This window comes from Topomyia yanbarensis, chromosome 2 (genome assembly GCF_030247195.1).
Source record: "Topomyia yanbarensis strain Yona2022 chromosome 2, ASM3024719v1, whole genome shotgun sequence".
Lineage (NCBI taxonomy): Eukaryota > Metazoa > Arthropoda > Insecta > Diptera > Culicidae > Topomyia > Topomyia yanbarensis.
The window spans coordinates 155,286,016-155,308,664 of record NC_080671.1 but is presented as its reverse complement, the minus strand read 5'-3'; the positions used below and the strand labels follow the sequence as shown (position 1 = coordinate 155,308,664).

At 39.9% G+C, this 22,649-nt stretch overlaps 1 protein-coding gene across 1 annotated transcript in view; it reads left to right on the top strand.

Annotated features, from left to right (window-relative positions):
- The window catches only part of LOC131681816 (uncharacterized), a 525,351-nt gene that overhangs the window by 86,977 nt on the left and 415,725 nt on the right, over positions 1-22,649 (top strand). Inside the window, exon 2 of the mRNA XM_058962868.1 lies at positions 147-932. Coding sequence (XP_058818851.1) covers positions 794-932 — 139 coding nt within the window. The 5' untranslated portion in view covers positions 147-793. The remainder of the gene's footprint in view (positions 1-146; positions 933-22,649) is intronic.

Below are 22,649 nucleotides of genomic sequence, written 5' to 3'. Positions count from 1 at the left end.
TGATGAAATATTGTATGTATAAAATTTTCGAAATTATGACAAGATAACAAGGTATTCCTTCTAAATAAAATGTTTTGTACATTAACCAATTAGTAGTGAACTTCAGCCATTTTTATAATTATGCCGTATTTCTTATTCTATTCCAGATGAGTGCTCCAGTTTTTAACAGAAATCAACAAAGATAAAACAACGGTACATCGGTATCGATGGTAATTCAGAAATTGATTCACCGCCAAAATCCCAGAGAAAACCGCAGTCATTCATTCTGACGGTAGCCACCCGGGATGCGTAAATAAGTGGCAGATTATCAATGGATCATTAGTGATTTCAGAGTTCTGACACGAAATGGACCATCATAATGAGACCGTTCACACGTGTACCCTGTATTCGAATGGATCGAGTGTATATTACTTTCAATTGAGGTGAAGATAAACGCTGACAACGAGGTGTTAACGGGGCTTTGGGCCGTTAATTATTCTGTAAAATTGCCCCCGGGGCTTTATGGCATCGGCTCACGTAAAATTGCATAATAAACACATCAATTAAACCAGAATCAGATTGGCGATTTGGATGGAAAATTCGTTGAAAAGTGTACGACACGTAAAAAAACGTAGCTATCCGATCCGGTCCATATGCTGGCCATTCTCAAAGCCCAATGTATACTATCATTTGAATAGCGCCTTTTGTTCGTAATCAAACAACATCACGTGGGTGGAGCGCAATTCGGGAAAATACAAATAACAGCAAATTGAAGCCCACTCGCAACGAAGGAAAGTTAATTAAAAGCGTTGCGATGCGATTCAGGATGAAACCCGGTTGCCTTTTTGGAAGTGTGCACCGGCTGCCATCGAAGGCTCGGTGCTGCCACGGAGAGGAACGCAACCTGACACTGACGGCCTGGCTGCTAATTGGAGTGTGTGTCGTCATACCAGGTGAGTGTGTATGTGTGTTTGTGTTTTCCATGCAATTTTATCCGAAGTGCCATCGGCCATCAATTCGTTCGCAAGTAATGGTCTTTTATCGGAGTTGTTAAGCAAATCAAGTGCGGATTTCGCGCTCGGTCGGCGACAGTTTGACGATCTTTTGTGTTTATTTTAAATATATTTTTATAGAAGAATCATATAGCAGTCATAGTTCAATTTTCATTGAATTGGAGCTTGATTTGTTGAACGATTTCATCCACCAATCATTGGTTTGTCAACAATAATTATTGTGAAAGAATACACAACAACCACTCTTTCCGTTGTTTAGTTTAATAATAAACAAAAATATAGTAATCTAAGCAAAAAAATAATAGCAATAACATACTCGGTAATGGACATTAATTATCGATTTGCCAGATAATTTATGGAAGCAAATTAAAGTCTTCCTCAGTCGATATTTTGCCTTATCTTGGAGACACATCTTTAGCCTATTTTTATAAACTGGAAGTAGTGGTGTCTGTATGCAAGGTTACACTGGGCTAAAGCCAAGAGTAGCCCATGCTGAATATCGATAATTTTCAGTGCCTAATTTTGTTGAATTGCATAATTACTTACGTGGATTGACTCGCAGTCCTTTCATTCGTTCGGTGACTCTCGGGCCGATAGATCGATCTTTCCAGTCCATGCAATATAACGCCATAAAGAATAGTGTATCCCAAGTGTTCCCATCTCTCAGCTAGAGAAAGAAACCAGCGCTAGCCTTATACAATTGTAGACCACATTATCAAGGCTTTATACATTTCTGGCCTTCTTAAAAGTATCCTGATAAAAGTATTGCAGTAAAAACATTATTAACGCTGTTCAATGCAAAACGGTCCCTACTTTCAGCGATCGTATCCTTTGATGGCTAATTCATCGAACGAGGTCACGAATTTGAATTGCAGCAAGATTATCGCGAAAATGTAATCCTTTAAGATTTTAATAAATAATTTGAAATGCGATGCATTTGCATTATGCGAAACGTGGCTTACTTCAGAAATAGATTTCAACTTCCACGATTTCAATATTATTCGCTTGGATCGAGAAGACCCTTACGGAGGAGTACTTTTGGGCATCAAAAAGTGCTATTCTTTGAATGGAATCGATGTCTCCCCGACACCAGACGTTGAAGTTGTCGCCTGCCAAACTAGAAAAAGAGGCCAATATTTTTACATTGCTTCCACCTACATTCCCCCTAGACCCTTAGTTGGTCACCGACGGCTTTGCGATATTACAGAACTCCTCCCCACACCGAGGCTAGTCTTAGGTGATATTTACTCCCATGATACGGCATGGGGTGTCTTTGTGATGATCACCGATCTACCTCGCTTCACGAGCTTTGCGACAACTTCAATATGGCCATTTTGAGCACGAATGGAATGACATGGATTCCTGCCCCTTCAGTGCACCTAAGAGCCTTGCACTTAGCTCTGTACTTGACATTGCTACGATTAGATTGCATGTGGAAGGTAATCTCTGATCCTCACGGTAGCGACCATCTGCCAATTGTAATTACTGTTGCCAACGGTTCAGAACTGCCAAATATAATCAATGTTTCGTATGACTTCACAACCATGGTGGGGCAAAGAGTGTTCAGACGTGTACGAGGAGAAGGCCACCGCGCATAAGGCCGATATCTATAGGCATTATGGCGCAAAAAGCGATGGCGAGAAAGCTCGTGAAGAGTTTAATGATAGCCAAAAAACGTAGCTACTGGCACCGGTTCGTTGACAGGCTAAAGAGAGAAACATCGATATGCACTCTTTGGGGCACGGCCCGGCGCCTACGAAACGGAAACTGTACTAACAGAGTACTAACAGACTCGGTAGAGTACTCGGTGCTAACAGAGAGCATGGAATATTCAAACCGTTGGATATTCGATTTCGTCAAGAAGGTTTGTCCGAATTCCGCCCCAGCACAGAAGACCTACCGAGCCACGTCCCCTCGCGATAACGCGAACGAAACACCATTTTCGATGGTGGAACTCTCACTTGCTCTCTTGTCATGTAACAATAAAGCCCAGGACCAAGCGGAATCAAATTTAATTTGTTAAAGAACCTGCCAGACTCTGCCAAGATTCTATTGTTGAATTTATTTAACAAGTTTCTTGAAGGTAAGATTGTCCATCATGACTGGAGGCTAGTGAGTGTCAGTTCAAATCAGGAGAACCAGCCGCCGACCACAACTCGTATTTCTTTTTTTTTCAATGGAGAATGCAATTTACGCACTGACCCAGTACACGTGCTATTAGTAGATGCCAAGCTACCACACGGAGTGTACTGGAGTGTCGGGCACTCATGGTGACACCATGACTAGGTAATACCGACTAAACTCCATTGGGCACCGGCATTGTTCTCCCCAGGGACTACCTCTCGGTATTACTTCTGGGGGGATGGCTGTACTTGATGTACTCACTCACTCTCGCTCACGCTCTCTCTGTCGCACCTTGATTCACTCTCTAACACTCCACATGAGGCTTACTTTTGTCCTCACCTCTAACGTACCATGTGAGGCTGACTTTTGTGCTCACCCTCAACATACCGTGCGAGGCTGACTTGGATACTTACCCTTCACTCCTCTGCCACGCCACGAGGCGTCAATAGCTAAGTCCCAACATACTACGCTACGACCCTCCCATCTTGGCATGAGGCAGTCCACATATACGCCTATACACTCGCTCTTCTGCTTTGGTTCGGGGTGGCTGGGTTTACCCCTTACGCGGTTGCCAGTCGCTGCGCCAAACCTGCCTCAGCATGAACAGACCATTCACTCCCTTTTTTGCGCTCGGCCTTTTTCTGCTCCAACTAACCAATCACTAGTTAGTCGTGCCCATCGTCTGTTGCTCGGTGCGCCAGATTCCCTGTAGCCTGCAGGCAATTTGGGTGGTTGCAGTCGAGACTGCGTTCCACTTCTCCACTGCTTGACACATCCGCTGCATAAGGGTATCAGGGGTTGTGTCCCAACCACAGACGTCAAGCATTGCTCTTCTTTCGACGTCAAAGCGAGGACGTTCGAACAGTATGTACTCGGCAGTTTCGTCGACACCTGGGCAGACGGGGACCTTCGCGTGCCCGAATCTGTGGAGGTACTGTCGGAAGTAGCCATGGCCTGACAAGAATTGTGTCAGATGGAAGTGAACTTCCCCATGGGGTCTACCCACCCAGCTCGATATGTTAGGTATCAGCCGGTGGGTCCACCTACCTTTCGAGGAGTTATCCCACTCACGCTGCCATCTGGCAACCGAGGCCACCCTGGTGCGCTCGCGGGCTCCTCTATTGCCACGTAGCTCAAAACACTCCTTATCTTCCCGGATGACCAGCACGACTGGTATCATGCTCGCTATCACGCAGGATGCATCATGTGATACCGTGCGATAAGGAGATATCACTCTGAGGCACATCACGCGGTAGGTGCTCTCCAGTTTCTGTAGGTAACTGGTTACCCTCAGTGCTATTGGCCATGACGGGCCGCCGTACCTGAGGATAGATACGATAAAGACTGCCATTAGCCTACGTCTACTGGCGCACACCTTTGAGCTGTTGGACATCATCCTCGATAATACCGCAACAGCACTCGACGCTCTCTTGCATGTATAGTCGACATGGCTGCCGAAGGTCACCTTGTCGTCTATAATTACTCCGAGAGACTTCAGACTCCGCTGTGATCACGACTTCTCCCACATGAAAAACTGCATGTTGTGCCGACTTGCAGTTGTTGACGATAACTACCTCCGTCTTATGCCGAGCGAGCTCCAGACCTCTCGCGCTTATCCATTCCTCCACCGTGTTGATCGCGTGTTCTGCGGTTAGTTCTACCTCAGGAATTGACTCCCCATAGACCTCCTAGGTTATGTCGTCGGAAAAACCGACGATCTTGACCCCAGGAGGGAACTTCAGTCTCAGAACCCCGTCATACATGAGGTTCCATAGCACCAGGCCTAGGATCGAGCCTGCGGGACTCTGGCGGTAATAGGAATCCTTTTCTGACCGGCTCGGTCTAGTGTAGCAGTACGTGGTTCTGGAAGTAACTTTCCAGGATCCGGATGGCATCCCAGCTTGCGCTGTTGAATGCATTCTTCAAGTGTCACTAACGCACAGTATCGAATGCCTCGCCTTTTTCGTTGGATCGCTATATCGGCAGTCTTTATCACTGAGTTGATAGCGTCCACCGTGGACTTACCCTTCCGAAAGCCAAACTGGTTGCTTGGCAGGCCGTCCGTACCTTCTGAGTACGAGGTTAGCCTGTTGAGGATGATCCTCTCAAGCAGTTTGCCAGTCGTGTCAATTAGACAGATTGGTCTGTACGCCGATGGGTCGCCTTGCGGCTTCGCGAGCTTCGGCAACAGCACCATTTTCTGCCTTTTCCATCTATCGGGGGAGCGGCACTCGTCAAGGCATCTCTCCATAGCTAGCCTGAACATGTTCGGGTTCGCTATGATCGCTGCCTTGAGAGCTCCATCCGGCCCTGGAGCTTTGTTCATTGCTAGCGAATTAGCCACTGCTAGTAGTTATTCATTCGTTACCGGAGCCACCATTTCGGCCGTGCCCGCACTGTCTCGTAGTGCAGGTGGCCAAGAGCTTGTGGCTCGAGGAAGAGTACTTCGATAATCGTCGCCAACCGGTCCGGTGACCGTTCTGGGAGTGGAGAGCCCCCTTTGGTCTTGGCAATCACGATTCTGTAGGCGTCACCCCACGGATTCGCGTTGGCACTCTCACACAGGTTGTCGAAACACGCTGTCTTGCTGCTTTTAATGGGCTTTTTAAGGGCCAATTTCGCGACTCGAAGCACTTCACGGCGGTTCTCTCTTGCATCCTCGGTGCGGGCTCTTTGCATCCTACGTCTAGCTCTGAGGCAGGCTGATCGTAGAGCTGCAATCTCGGCACTCCACCAGTATACCGGGCGTCTGCCGTTTCATGGCAGGGTTTTCCTCGGCATGTGGCGTCACACGCGCGTGATAGGACGGCTACCAGCACATCGCCGCTTAGACTGTCGGTGTCGGTCCAGTTCCAGGGCCGCGGTGAAAGCTTCGATGTCGAAGTGATTGGACTCCCACCCGCGTACCTGACACAACTCGTATCGTCCGATTGAAATGCTATCCTGTATCCGAAAGTAACTCGAGAAAATTATTTTGTTTCGCCTCGACGATGAACGATTGTCTTGTGTTACTCTCAACAGAAATTCAAATGGCCTTTGTAAGCAAAGAGCAGATGGCATCAGTTTTCTTGAATATTAAGGGGGCTTTCGATTTAGTTTCGACCAATAACCTTTCTGAGAAGCTGCACCAGTAAGGTCTTTCACCGATTTGAAACATGTTTTTGCTAAACTTGGGGTATGAAAAACACATGCATTTTTCGCATGGTGATCTACCGACATCACGAATAAGCTACATTGATCTTCCCTAGGGCTTATATCTAAGCCCACTTCTCTATAACTTTTACTTGAATGACATTGGCGAATGTCTTGTCAGTTCATGCACGCTAAGGCAGCTTGCAGATGACGGTGTGGTCTTTATTACAGGTCCCAAAGCTGTCGATTCGCAAGAACCATTGCGCTCCGCTGCGAACGAAAATTGCAGCACTGGAGCGAGCGATTACTTAATCCTAATTCTAATAAAATATATTATCCCCTCTTGTATATCGATATGTACCCCTACCTCTAAGATAGCTGTAAAATTTCCTTAGCTCCACTATAAAAAATTCAATGTGTAATCCCCTAATTTTAAGAAATCAAATTATTCGTTTAATGAATGATTTAATCAACGAATTGTTTCGAACCTTTAATAAGGAAGAAACGTGGACAACCGTACGGACTGTTTCAATTTGATGAGGTTTTGATAAATCATTGGGAGGGACTTGGCTAAGAGTCGCTCCTTTGGTCCCAAGTACCTGGAATTGGACAGAAGTATTTAGCCTTGTCCTGGCTAATGAGCCTAGGCTTTAGCGTCTATTTTCACTCTAATGGTTTTCAGGAAAAATTGTTTTGCAATCTTACATATCCCAGCAAAAGTTGGGTAAAAAATAGCAACTTCTAGAAATATTAATCAGACATCGTGACCATCTACTTTGCGATGTATAAGTGCGAACACAGCACATTCATTGTTTTTCGTTGATTGGTATTAGGAACTCCTGTGAAGGCAATAGGGTTGCCACACCTCCGAGTTTGACCCGGACACTACGGTTTTGGAAGCAATCTCTGGGTCTTACATCAATTTCTCCAAGTCTGGTGAGATGATGGATAATTTTTACTTTTATAATACTGAATTTCAAAGGAGCTCTGTCGGTGTTAACGCTGGCTATTCCTGCAGCGTCTGTTGACCAAAGAGGAGAACTATGCTCCTTTGTTGGAAATTTCTTAACAACTGTGGGGACAAATAACCGGATTCTTTGCGCCCTTTTAAGAATTCCGGAAGACACCGTAGTGTGCTTTCCACATTGCTCCGGAGAAAGCAATGCTCGTTCCGCTTGTCCTCCACAACGAGAGTGGCTGGTGCTTTTGGATTCTTTGCGATTATCCGTGGAAGTTAAATTCTACACCTACCTAAACCGACAAATCTATTCGCAAACACGAACAATTTACTGCCCCATGTGACAAATGGTGCGCATTATGCTTGGTCAGGTAGGTTAAAACCTCCGGGTGCAAGGCTCGCCAGAGGTGGTAACCCTTGAAGGCAAGTTAAAAATGTGACTTTAAAATGCATTACCTTTAAGACCTAGAAAAATTAAAACTAGTTTCTCGTTCTTTTCGCTATTACCATTGCAAATTAATAGGAACATTCAAAATTTTAAACACTTTCCAAACATTCACGTAACATATATATCATTCTACCAGTTTGTCAATGTAAAAGTTATTTTAAAGTGCAGACAGGCAAAGTGTCTGTTCAACCCAAACTCACGTTAAACAAATACCCTACTTTCCAATTTACAATGGCTTCTATCAGTTGTTTTCCAGCGAAAACTATTTTCTGCTAATTGCAGGCCACGCTTCTTCAACTGTGTATCTGTATGGGGTGAAATTGATTCGTACTCCCCCCCCCCCCTCTCTCTCGGCTGTCATTTGAAATGTTCTTCACTATGGCATGTGTGGGTTTACACTAATTGCTTTCGACTCTGCTAATAGAAACAGCATATAGGTATGGGTACGTAGTTGTATTTAGTGTTTCCGATTCGATCGGGTTTGCATTTGGCAGCATATAACAACGTGATCAGCCATCTGGCCGACTGCGGTACAAAGATGCCACTTTAAGTCAATGCCCACTCTGGGTCGGAAGTGGAATCGATAGATTAATTATATTATTTATACTGGGAAATTGATTACGTATGTTGGAAACTTTAGGAGTAATGCTCAAGCATGTCATCTAAGCACGCCAGTTATGTAAAGAATACTATCTGCCTATTACAGTTCATAATAACAATATTATGAACGACAGGTTTTAAACAACTTGATGGGTTTTGAAATGTTGAAAGAATGACATATTTTTATTTCTGTCAACAATTCATTCATGTACTAGATATCATATTTGTCAGTACCCAGTAGGGTTTGGGAGTAAAATCGCTTCAAGTCAAAATACTGCTGGAAACTTATAATTTTCCATGGGTATGAATTGATTTACTTCCCTTGATTTCAATTAAATTAGCCAGGAACCATGTAAATTTTCTTGGATGCGAAATTGACCATATAAACAATTTTAATATTTCAAACTATCACCAAATAGACCATGTTTTCTCTTTATTACTTTTTGGGGATACAAAGATAAAATCATTCGCACGCAGAATACTAGTGGCACACGTGGTTCGTAAGCTTCCAGGTTTGTTTTAAAAAATTTACGATAAATTTGACTTCGCACACTCTCTATCTCACGTGAGTTTAAAATAGAAAATTCTCTTTGAGCTCATTTTCTGAGAACATTTTTCGTAATGTTCGTCTCTATTTCAACTAAGAACTGGTATGGATACATTGAATTCTGTCTAGAAACTTTGGCAATTACATTTTACTTTCAAATGAAAGAAGAGTGTATCAGATTTGAACAATTCAAATTTGAGTCGAATTTGGGATATTTCAAAATTAACAATGTAAATAACTTTAAAACGGCTGGAGATAGTAATATTCAGGAATATTGTGTATTTTATGACAATATAAACATTTCATCAAATATCAACAAAACACTTTGGAAGTGTTATTTAACAAATCTGTTTTTTACGTTTTGAAATTTACGCGTTTTTCATTTACGCGGATTTTTGAATTTATGCGGTATCCATTACCGAGGTTCCCATTACCGCGGATTCTTAAATTTACGCGGTCTTCATTTACGCGGATTTTGAAATTTACGCGCCTTCATTTACACGGATTTTGAAATTTAAGCGATTTTCAGTTACGAGGATTTTGAAATTTACGCGGTTTTCAATTACGCAGCCTGTATCCCCCGCGTAAAAAAACCTGAGTGTACTGCTGTAAGTTTCAAAGACCATACGAGATAGTCTGGTAGTAATTTCGACAAAAAAGTTCCTGTGATAAGTGATTCAATTATTCAAAAAGCTTCTTCGCATGCTCCACAGAATTTGATTGCAATTTGAGTCTATTGCCAAAATTGTAATCGAATGAAAATCCCAGCAAAAATGTAAGAAATCCATCAAAAAATAATTTCATCTTTTAATCTAATTCGTGGAACAGAAACTAGCTGGGACCAAAGCATAAGAAGCGAAGAAATTTTTGGAAATCAATTTGCTGTATTCCGGCTCGACCGTAATTTGCCTCTTTGTCAGTAAAAGTTTGGAGGTGGAGTCCTCATAACCATAAACGCAGACTTACCTGTAGAAAAAATAGATACCATGAAACAGTATTTGAAAATGCATGGGCAAAAGCAGTAATATCAGGAGAAGTGCACATTTGTGTCTTTTCCACCTGAAAATGTGAGCATTTTTATTTGAACTATTTTGTCCAGCTGTAGAATCTATTCGACTATGGAACCAACGTAGCACCAACTTCATTGAAGACATTGAAAACGAATCTATCTTACTCCTACTCATGGGCGAAAACGAAATCCTTCATTACTTATTTGACAAAATATCGGAATTTAGCCTGCACCAAATAAACCATATAAAAAAGCTTTTAATCCAACTTACAGTGTGACAAGACATTTCATACAACCCTTAGAGCTCCCTCTTCGGATATTATGTCGACCAAATTAGCATGGGACGAATCATTACGAAAAAATTCGAAAGTTAAATTGAATCAAAGGTGAAGTAAAAAAATATCCTATAAAATTGTTCTTCATTCAATGCATTATGTATGGCAAAAAATGGCTTTCTCTTAAGTATAGTCCCTTGCTGTGCTGTGTAATGCTGTGCTGGGCCCAAAAATCAAATAAAATGTATTGCGTGTATTTGAAGTAGATATTTCTATGGAGTACTACTCTTAGAAAAAATGAAGATTACATTTGACTTAAACAATGTGGCGACGTATTTTTCTGTCTGATACTAGAATTTTACACTTTCTGATATGTTAAATTAAATTTTGTGACTCTTTTGATGTAAAATTCAGACTGGATTGACGTCGAAAAACCACTTGAGCTACCCAAACGTTTACAAACGGTAGAAGTTTTTTCCCGCAAAGGTTACTTTTTTGATCCAAGTTTTTAAAGGAATTTTCTTACTTCTGTTTAATTGGAGCCATAGTTTCCCTTCACTCATGCAAGCACAATTCTTCCAAAACGTATATTTGTTTTATCGCACTTTTTCGGAAATTGTAATAGAAAACAATGAACCGGATGAGAGAGAAATTATTTTTAAAAATGCGTAATGAAAATTTCAATTCAAATTCTTACCAGAATGGTTTTGTGGTCCTAGTATGGACCGTTAATTGTGGATATTTTTATAACTCACCCTTTTCTTGCCAGTAACAGTGCGGCTTCTTAACTCATCTGGCGGCGGAGACAATTTTGATAGAGTTTTTCATTGGATTCTGCTAGCGGGGAGCATTCCTTATAGGTACTATCAAATCGGGTCACCGGTTGCAATATGCATGTAGCTTCTGCGACGATGAAACTTAAACTGGGATTTTTTCCTATAAAGGATTGGTTTTACCTGTCTAAGATGATTCGTCGTGAAATTGGCGGTGTTAACAAGTAGACAACCTATCAAATCACAGCTAATGGCTGGTTTCACAAAATTGTAATTTATGGTAATTGTGTCCTCTACGGAAGCAGTCACATAATTGTACAGAATATTCCCTAACAGATTGCGTAAAATTCTATTAATCCTGTTCAGTACAGCGGCAATACTTGACGTTGAAAAACATCTCGGAAATTCAGCTGTTGAACATTTAGAAATGAGAAAAGCATTTTCTCACAATGGTCACTTTTCTGATCCAAATTATTATAGGTATTTGCTAACTTCTGATTAATTGGCCATATGTCACCTTGACTGATTGAAAACGTAACTGTGTTGTTCTTTTCCAAAAAACTCGGGATTGAAAATGCCCAGCACATTACAGGTGTTGATGTAGGACAATTATTTTGTGTATAAGCTCTCTGCATAATGTTAAAAAATCTGACCAAACATGTTACTTTTGCTGGTCATTCACCAAATTTTATTCTTGAATCACTGAACTGGTCTGCATTCCTTAGCTTTTATCGGCAAAAAATTTACCGAAAACTATATATCCTTATTGACTGATGCTCAAAACTCGGTAAAAAATTTTAATTTTAATTTTAATGAATAGATTTCCAAACCGAATTTTTCTGAACCAGGTAAATCAAACCTTTTGTGTAAATTTAGCCACTGGAAAGAGATATAAGCAGAATTATAATAATATGTATCGCCAACACATAGTCCAACGTCAACACCGCGGTTATGTCTTGGACATTTCCCACACCCCCAAGATTGTCGGCTCTAATCTAGATATCTGGTAGCAGGATTTTATTTTGCTAGAAATGTCAGGTCATGAGCTATTTATAGCAGAGGAGAAAAGAATGAAACAAAACAAAATGCAGTGCACCAGCCACGAAGATGAGATTACTTGTAGTGGTCGGGTGGGGGTAGTGTAAGGTGTATAAGAAAAATTCGAAACCAAATCCTAACAAAGTTTCTTTGTGTGTTAGTGTGTATCATCATATTTTTTTTCGTGAGCGTTGCGCTCATCTCGAACTGTGCGCGAAAAGCTCAATATTTAGAAAGGATTACCTTTGGGAATGAGATAATGAGCCCAAAAACAGAAAATCTGAGCGCGCCGTTTTGGGTGTACTAACAAAGTTTATAGTAACCCGATAAATGATAAATGAATCAGCTTAGTGACCTTACTTTAGATGAATGTCCACTGCACAAAATGCAACATGTATATCAGCGGGAAAACTTCTCGCTCTACTTCAAAATGTTGTTTACAACATTGAAAAGGCCTTCCCGCACAAGCAATCTAGCTTGGATGTATTTCTAGATATTGAGAGTGTTTTAGAGAATGTGTCCTTGTAGTCTATTCTGCAAGCGACGCGCGGTCATGGGGTATCTGCATGCATCTCGGGTTGGAAAAACGCAATGCTTAGTAATCACATGCTTTTCCCGTCACTGGTACAAACATAGATAAGGAAAATTAGTATTTGCGGCTGTTCTCAGGGTGGCATTTCTTAACCTTTGCCATATCATAGAACCTGGCTGCCGACGGCTGGTTGAAGAAGCTCAATAAGCTTATATTTCCATCCTACGGGTTTACTGACTATTGCCAAATACTAATTACTGGACTTTACATCTGAACCATCTTAAACATAAAAAGCTGTCGAACAGTGGTGTCGACACGTTAATTTATTAATTAATCCAAACAAAGCTTCAATGGTTCTTTTTACGAAGAAGCGAATAACCACCGGAGGTTCGTCCCTTGCAGATCTTTGATTCTGAACTACTGCGTGCAGATCAAGCGATCAATGCAGTGCAAACGAACTTTTAATGTCTCAAACCCAAATACATCTTCTGGATTTACACGACAATTGCACGTCCAATACTGTCATACGTCATGCGGCAGAGGTGATGACTCCAGTCTAAGCTAAACCATCTGCAAAGAATGGCGCTCATGGCATTAACTTGTCCTTTAACCTCAACTCCAACTGCTGTCTTTGAAGCCTCTTCTAAATATCAAACCATTACACATGCTGGTTACTGGTCTTTGGAACAGTAACCATGTTCTATGCTATATTTCTGCTTAGTGGAGAATGTTTTTGGTAAAAACTTTTTTTCTCCATTAAGGAGAGCTATCTTTGCGCGTGAAGAGCACAAAACATATAGCTAAATTTGTTATGAAATTTGGATGGATCTTGTACACGACTGTGGTCACAATTAGTTGCTTGGGGTGAAGATATTCTTGCTTTCAGCGATATTACACTCACATGTAGTTCACAGAACATTTCATGTGAAGATTCCCTGTTAAGAGGAGTGGCTGTCTGGCTAGAGTAGGACATGGTAATATGAAAAAAAAATGAAATTTCGCTCCGAGGAACTTTTTGGGTCCGATTTAGCTCCCAGAACATCTCTGCAAATTCTTAGCTTGATCGGTGAAACTATATTTTTGCGCCCACGGTTCAGGGTTGTTAACCCGATGGATTCAACGTTACCGTTTTAACGCGATATCGTTAAATCGATATTTTTTCCGTTGAATTCAATGGCGTTGATTTTTGCGTTGATTTCATCGTTCATCGTCAACGCACATCGATGAATGTAACTTTAACGTTATCGGAAATTTTGCGTTGATTCCTTTTTTAATGCTCCAGAAGTCGCGAAAAAGGCTTACTGAACGGGCAGGCGCTGTTGCTCTAAGAGGATTTCGCTAACGGTAACGGATTTCAGAACGTTGTTTACTCAGTCCACTAGCGCGAGTAACGGACGATTCAAAATAGTACACTCCTTCTAGGACATAATCTATCTATCTATCTACAGGGTTCGTCGCGGTGCGGATGTGGGCGGTAAATGGATTGTCCGCACCGCAACCGCAAAAAAATAATAAAACCGCACCGCTTACCGCAACCGCACTTTATTTACCGCACCGCACCGCGCGGTCATGCGGTAAATGCGGTAAATTTTTTATATTTTTAAAAAATAGTGTTGGAAAATTGTTCATTTGTGTAACAGTATATAACAAAATGTTATTTTTATTCACACGAAATTTAACTTTAAGAGACTCCTCAGAATGTATTGTTTATGAAAAAATCAACTTTTTCATTTTCTATTAATAAAATTCCGTTCATTTTAAGGCAAACATTATACATTCAAAAACGTTCTACTGCAGTAATAGGAAAACTTTTATTTTAGCAACCCTTCAGTTAATTGAAAAAGGGAAATAAAAATGTAATAAGAAATGAAGTTGCATATTTTTTTCTTTAAATTTTCATATTTTCAATACTTTTGACATATGAAAATAAAATGTATGATTTTCGCATTTACGTAGTAAAACCACCTTTCATTCTTAAAGGAATTTCACCAATAAAAATACCAGTACTTCTATATAGTAGCGCATATATTCCAATACAGTGAAATAAAAACATATTGTATTTCATCAATAAGAACGGCGCCATATTTGACGAAAAAATTGCTCTATACATTACATCTAATCAGGTGTCCGGTCTCAACCGGTACAGAATTATTGAACATTAGAAAAACTGCAAAAAATGTATGATTTGTAGCATACAGCAGAAATGATTTTTAAAAATAGTGGGTTTTACGGACAATATATCTCAAAACTCTAACTTCCGCATTCTTCAAGAAACAGATGTATTCTCATTCAACAACTAAGATTGCTCCCTTTGAAAATGTATGAAGTGTAATTTTCCTAAGGCTAGTTCGAAAGTTCTAGCATTTAATGTATTTTACTCTAATATTTTGCCAATAAGCCAAAGGCAAAAACTTCAATTGCAGTGAACGGGAGTCAAACTATGTGGTATTTGGCAAAAAAGCTTCAAAAAAGCTACAAAATAGTCTCAACTGAAAAATATTAGGACTTAATTTGGTAGAAAATTATAGTAAATTTGAATGGAAGTACGCGAAAGAAGTTATGTAGCATACTTTTTGAGAAAGAGTCCATTAAAATTGACTGTAGAATAATTCACATTGAATTTACACAGCAATCAAAGAAAATAGAAATACGATACTGATGAACGAATGATAGAATAATAATCCAAATTTGGACCCCTCCTTATTTTGGACGCTTTCATACATTTGTATCCTTTACTGCCAATTATTGCAAATTCGTTTGGTTTGACGAAGATAATTATATTCTTTGGGTTGTGTTTAAGTCCCAGCATAATTAGTTCATCTCTAATTCCTTTAAATTAGTCAAAATTCGCAATTGAAAAATTGATATCCAAAACGATTCACAATTCCACGATTACCCACAGAAAGCGGGAGAAGTGATGCACTTTTAAATTGGATTTAAGAGAACAAATTTATTGTTTTAAAATGATCTAATAATTTTGTCTCTATTTGGATCTTGCATTTTATGTATTTGAAATGGTTAGTTTGTGAATTTTTACTTAGAAGTATCAAATAACTAGTCCAAAATATGTCGTAAAAATAATAGCGTCAAAATATTTCGGGCGCAGCTAGATTTTCTTTTGTAATAGCAGTCTGTTTATCAATTCAGAATAATCAAAATTATCACATTATCAATTTTTTTTGCGATGCGGTTGCGGTAATATCCGCGTGGTAAAAGCTCTCTCCCGCACCACATCTGCGGGAAAAAGAGTCTCACCGCACCGCAGATTTTGCGGTGCGGGTGCGGTAAATACCGCGCGGTTGCGGTAATTACCGCAACCGCGACGAACCCTATCTATCTATCTATCTTCAATCCATCTATCTATCTATCTATCTATCTATATAAAAGTCAATGTTTGTACGTATATGATTTATGGACACCCAAACCGCTTAATCGATTGCCGTAAAAATGTATACATAGTGGGCATTTCTTATGGAGCGTGTTTGTGTGTTCTTGGTTGGGGATTATCTACCCGCCAGATGGCGCTTCGGAACAAATTGTTTTTCTCCTATTAGGTTGAAAGTTGCAGCAACGCGCGATGGGTATTAGCTAGTAAACATGCAATACATACACTCCAAAAAGTTGTTACTACAAGCTCGTAGTATAGTCAAGTAAAACCAGAGTTAGAGTAATTTAAAAACTGACGAATTTCGCGCCAACTCGAACAAATGTTGGAGGCACCCCCCTCAGATTTGAGTGAAACATTCTGTACTTTGTCACAAAAAGCCACTTTGCATACTTTGTTTTTCCAAAAATGATCTAGACTGTCTTTTGAAAAGGGCTAAACTTTTGTTTACCAATTTTTTCAAATGGCTATAGTCTAAAAATGACAAATCCTACAAAAAAATGTGGTAGGAGTGATTTTCACAAAATTAGTCAAATTTTTTAATAAAAATATTGAAAAAATTCTTCATTGACTCCTACACTGAAAAAAATCGATTTTAAAAATTTAAAGTCGATTTTAAAAAAAACCATTTTTGATTTGGATGAAATTTTGTTCCAAGATATGTAATTATGTTCCCTACGTCAAAAATTCAAGCCATCAGTAACGAATTTGGTATAAATTCATAACAAACTTGAATAAAGGCTGGAAGACTGGAAGATTGGAAGACTGGAAGACTGCAGTTCAGTTGTTCATCTCAAAAATGATAAATTTTATGAAACGATTGACAATTTTTCTAAAATTTATGTTTTGTCTGATGGAGCAGCAGTACAATACAAAAATAAGCAAAACTTCGCAAGCTTGTGTAGATCCCAGTCAAAGTATGAATTAAGCGCAGAATGGCATTTTTTGCAACATCCCATGGAAAAGGACCCTCTCAAGCGAATGTCAAAAAGAGCCAGTCTTACTCGCGACTATGGAAATACCATAATAACTTCCAGAGAGTTATACAACTGGACAGTAGAACAAACGGATAAAAATATAACAAAATTAAGTTTCTGCCACATATCCACTAAACAGTACAACAAATGAAGTAATAATGGAATATTTATTTAATAACAAGAACTATTTTCAATGGGACTCTTGCATAATAAAAATATATAATTTTATTTATCGAGAATCCCATTGAAAAGAGTTCATGTCATTAAACAAATATTCCATTATTACTTCTTAGTATGTACTTAGCTGCTAAATTAGACAATATCTTCTCACAAACTGAGTTTTATTGGATTCTGAGATGATTATTACTTTCATTGGTTTAGTTTTCGATAAAAATACACTGCAAATAAAATAGTTTGGACAAGGAAATTTTTTTTCGAATAACTTTTTTCCTTTAAAGTGCCCAACTTGAATTTTTGACGGAAGGCAGGGAACTTAATTACCTATCTTGGAGCAAAATTTCATCCAAATCAAAGATAGTTTTCTTTTTAATCCACTTTAAATTTTTAAAATAGATTTTTTTCAGTGTGTGAAGTATTTTTTCAATATTTTTATTCAAAAATTTGATTAATTTTGTGAAAATCACTCCTACAACTTTTTTTTGTAGGATTTGTAATTTTGAGACTATAGCCAATTGACAAAAAATTGGTAAAAACAGTTTGACCGTTTTCAAAAAACAGTCTAGATCATTTTTGGAAAAACTAAATATTCAAAGTGGCTTTTCGTGATAATGTCTTCATGTACAAAAGTTTCATTAAAATCTGAGAGGGTGCTGCCAACTCTGAATACGATTTAGCGCGAAATTCGTCAAATGCTTCAGAAACTAACTTCAGAATGTGTATTTCAAATATAATTAAATTACATCTTTTTCTATAAACACTGCTGAATATAAAATTGAAACTTCTTATGAATACACTATATAATATCTCTGACGAAAAAAGGACGAAAACAGAAATCAACGCGAAAATTTACGATAACGTTAAAGTTAAATTCAACGCAGTGCGTTGACGATGACGATGAAATCAACGCCAAATTCAACGCCGATAATGGCGCTGAATTCATCGTTATCGGCGTTAAAGTTGAAATCATCGTTAACAACCCTGCCACGGTTTAAAGTTTACATGGGATTTCGTATTGGGGAATCGTCTTTTGTAAAATAATTCTTCCAAGAGCCGCCCGTTACTTCCTGAAAATAAATAAATGTCTGATTTTCATAGGAAATTTGTCAGGGAAAAAAAGTCTAGAAGGCAGCGAAATGATCTGATGCTTGTGGAAAAAGTTATTAAGCAAAAACCGATTGATGCTCTAAAGATTGATTTCACTGTACTTTATCAGAAATGTTTGCGATTATGTGCGGGGTAACTCTTTATATTTTATGTCAATCGTCAACCACCATAGGCATCAGTCACAATACCAATGTGCTCTCTGCTGCTACCTAAGCCAGCGCAAGCAGTTGCTTTTTTATTGTGTGATTTGTCTCAAGAACAAAGGGAACCGTTACTATTATTCTATCAAGATGACTGAGTCTCAACAACAAAATGTGATTCTTCGGGCTAACACGGTGGCCATTGATTTCCGGTCATTCCGCATAAGACCGAGTATTGGTGATGTGGAACATTTGCTGAAGGAAAAAATGCAGCTTCGGTTTTCAGACGTTAGTTTCATTCAGTTGGAGCACGTCAGACACGCGGTGCTGATAACGTTCAACAAATTCGCCCAGGCAAAAAGATTCATTTCGCAAAACAACTTGAAACACGTTCTGGATTGTGACACCGCTAAAATCAAGATCCCTGTGTATACGGATAACGGAAACGTGGAAGTTAAATTACATGATTTGGTACCACGTACTTGCAAAGTGGCCATTAAAAGATTCATGTCGTATTTCGGAGCAGTGAAATCCATTACGGAGGACACGTGGAGGAATTACTTTCCAGGTATTTCAAATTGTGTTTTTGTGGTAAGAATGCGGGTAGACCAACTCATTCCCTCCTATCTTACCCTACAGTACAAAACAGAAGGGGGTGATACAATCATACAGCGAGCTCTTTGTACATATCAAGGACAAACTAACGCGTGCCAGTTCAGTGAACAAACGGCATATTACGGATAACCCTGCCCAGAAACCGCTGAGAAAAGCTCATCTACAGAAAGAAATGCCAACACTGGAGACTGGATATCATTTCCTGAGCCACAAACGGTTGCCAAATTTGTGGCTGCTGATCAACCAATAATGACAACTGCGAAAGCCAGTCTACTTTCTACTTCTGCCCAAGTCAGACGTACAATCCAACCAAGTGAAGAATAACTAGCAACCTCTCGATCTAGTGTGCATTGTCTCAAGAACAAAGGAAATTTTTAATTTATTCTTGCCATCATGAGTAAAGTTCACGAAAAATCTCTGCTCCGACCCAACAGAGCGGTCGTTGACTTTAAATTCTGTTCAATAAGATTGAGTTTTCGTGAAGTGGAATACCTGCTGAAGGTGAAGATGCAGCTAAAGCTCAAGGAGGTTATGTATCTACAGTATCATCATCTTCGCAATGTAGTGCTTATATCATTCAACACGTTAGCACAAGCCGAACGTTTAGTTTTGCAGAACAACTTGAAGCACGTGGCTGAAAGTGATAAAGTTGGAATTAAGATTCCCGTGTATATAGAAAAAGACTATGTAGATGTAAAATTACATGACCTATCACCACGTACCCCTCGTGATCTAATCGCAAAATACATGTCGCAATACGGAGAAGTAGAATCTGTTACACGTGATACGTGGAGAAATTTTTTCCCGGTTACACCTAACGGTGTTCTTGTGGTGGGGATGCGGATCGAAAGACGTATCCCCTCCCACTTGACTATAAAACTTAAAACCCACGAAGCTACTATTCATCAAACTACGTTATGCACCCATGAGGGGCAAACTCCTACGTGCAAGTATTGTAATCAGACAGCACACCACAGACAACCTTGCGCGGAAGATACAGAGGAGAATGTATCGCTACCGATTGCCAACGAATCCACGGAAAACCAACCCAAAAAAGAATTTTCAAACCACAAACGGTTGCCAAATTTGTGGCAGCTGTTCAGTCCATATTGACAACTGCCAAAGCAGCATCCAGCACCCCTGAAACAACTGTAAGTAACATCGGTGATGAAGATAATAAGAATGACGACGGATTTACATTGGTCACCCGTAAGTGCAAGAAGCAAGAAAGAACATCTGGTCGCTAGCACCAAGGCACTTTTAACGATGATGACCTTGATACAGAGGACAGGAGAGAATTAAACGGTCCCCATGACGCAGTAGGCGAGCCGCGAAAGAAGGTCTCCGCTCGCAATAAAAAGTTGCGCGCACGAGATCCAACGGACAAACAATAATATTTGTTTTTATTTTTTACATATTGTAAACACATAAAAGATCCACGGCTCCGTTAAGCTACCGCTATGAGTCGTGTCAAATAAACGAAATAAAAAAAACTGCGAAAGCCGCGTTAAGTACCATAAACTCAACAGCTAACCCCAGCAATGAGGGAGCTACTAGCAATGACGGAGGGTTCACGCTCGGAAGTTAGGAAGAACACCTGATCGCGAACATCAAGGCAGTAACTCCAATGATGACCCGGACATGTGCGACGACGACAGAGATAGGAATGACTCCCATGATATAGTTGGCGTGAATGCAAATATTTCACCAACACGAAAACGAATCTCCACGCGCAATGGCAAGTCGCTCGTACGGGATCGGATAGACTCGTAGTATTAATCGTTTATTATTTTTATTTTTCACATCATGTAAATATATAAAAGACCCACGGCTCCGTGAAGCTAACGCCTTGAACCGTACCAAATAAACGAATTGAAAAAAAATAAGTATCTTTTTGGAAAGAAACAGAAAACGTAGAAATATCTGCACTATTTTCAGACTGCGGGTGAAACGGTGGGGTTAAGACGGATTGAGGATATGATGGAAACAACACATTTTAGTGTTTCTAATGGCATATTCGTTTTTGACAGTGCACTACACCGGTGTAGTCGGTGCTACACTCATTCAAACTTGGGTGTAATCAGTCTATCTCTTTCTTTGCACTACACCGGTGTAGCACCAAGAAAAAACGAAAACGCAATAACATATATTTTCAAATAGATTGTGGTTCTCCTTAATACACTAAAGAACCGTTCAAAACCTAACCACTCTTCGTTGCACATTATTTTGGTTGAATTTGTACAGTGCAACTCCATATCGCAAACAAAAAACGTAGTTCTACGTTCAATTGGGGAGTTCGATTGGTATCAAATTTTGCACGGTTACTAAGACCCCTAATCAATATGATATAAATTACTACATATAAATTGAAATCAATCTAGTGCACATCTGTGTCATATTCCAACCTGAAATATGCATCTGCATTGTAGAATCCGTTTCTTTCGATCATCGAAATGGATTCTAAAATCCGCGAAACCAGATATAGAAGATTTAAGCAAACCGTCAAGTCTAGAATATTGATAATAATATCAAGTAACCTAATTTGGAATTACCACATCTTATTTACATCATACTACATTCTTCTTGAGGGAACCATTGATGTTTGATTGTAAAGTTAATTTGCATATCACGAACATCATCAGAGGTATCTTTATAAATCCAAACATTTACGTTTGATTAGAAGTTCTTCATTAGAAATAGTTATCTATTTAGTTTTCATTTCAAATGATTAAATTGCATGTTTAAAAACTTCAACAGGATGGTACGACACAGCTAGCACCGTACCGGAACTGCTAATAAGTTTCACTCGGAGTTGCAGCTAATTGAGAATCGCATATCAATGCAACAGTTCACCTTTGTTGTTTGTTGCAATAAATAGTTGAAAAGCCGGTACTTGGTATGACAATAAACCACCAAAAAGGCAATTCAAACGCGTAGCGAAGCTCTACCCATCTAGCAGAGCGGCATCTCTGCTTCCACAGGATCGTACCAGCAAGGAATCATTAGGAAGCAGAACAACTCAACTACCTCCAGCAGCACGGACGACAACGGTGAATGTGTTGACTAAGGTATTATTACCTCTGCGGGGCTGTCGAGGATGCTGCACCGGTAGCCCGTTTTTCTCCCAACGGTGCCTGAGTTCAACCTCCCGCTACCTTAGTTCCGGCACGTTGTACCGGGAGCAGTCGAAAGGAGTAGACATTAATTCAACCGTAATAGTCGGTCGCATTTCGTGTTTTGCTATAGGTGTTGAAGTGTTCCATTTTCGAAACGGGTAAATGTGCCTCGTTCTCGTCTTGTCGGTCGCTCGGTGGTTGCCATAGACCCGGGAAACTACCAAGCAGGCAATAGTCGAATCCGGTAGTACTATTCCCTGGGCGGACATTTGTTCCGAAAGCTCGATGCTATTGTTGTTAGCACTCTAGAACACGTCCACTCTACCGTCTAAGATGCCCCGACGTGTGTTTGTGTCTACGTATGTATGCATGGTACACATGCTGCTGGCGGCTGCAGCAGACCATTAAATGTATACGTAGGTACTATTCAGTTTGTATTAATAATGGTTTATGCGTTTGTTTCATTTTCCGCTCTCTGATTTCATTAGGCTTAGATGAGATTTCTGGCCTCAACCGGATTTGTTGTAGCCTACCGTAAGTGTTATTATTGGAATATCAGCTTTTATTGTTTGGAAGATAATGGACCACCTTTATTAGAATGCGAGCACTCGAGTATGGAGATGTACAAACCTATACAACTCAAGGAAACTTGAATTTCAGCAGTGGGGGTATTGTCATTATGGAGTTATTACCAGTGTTTTTCA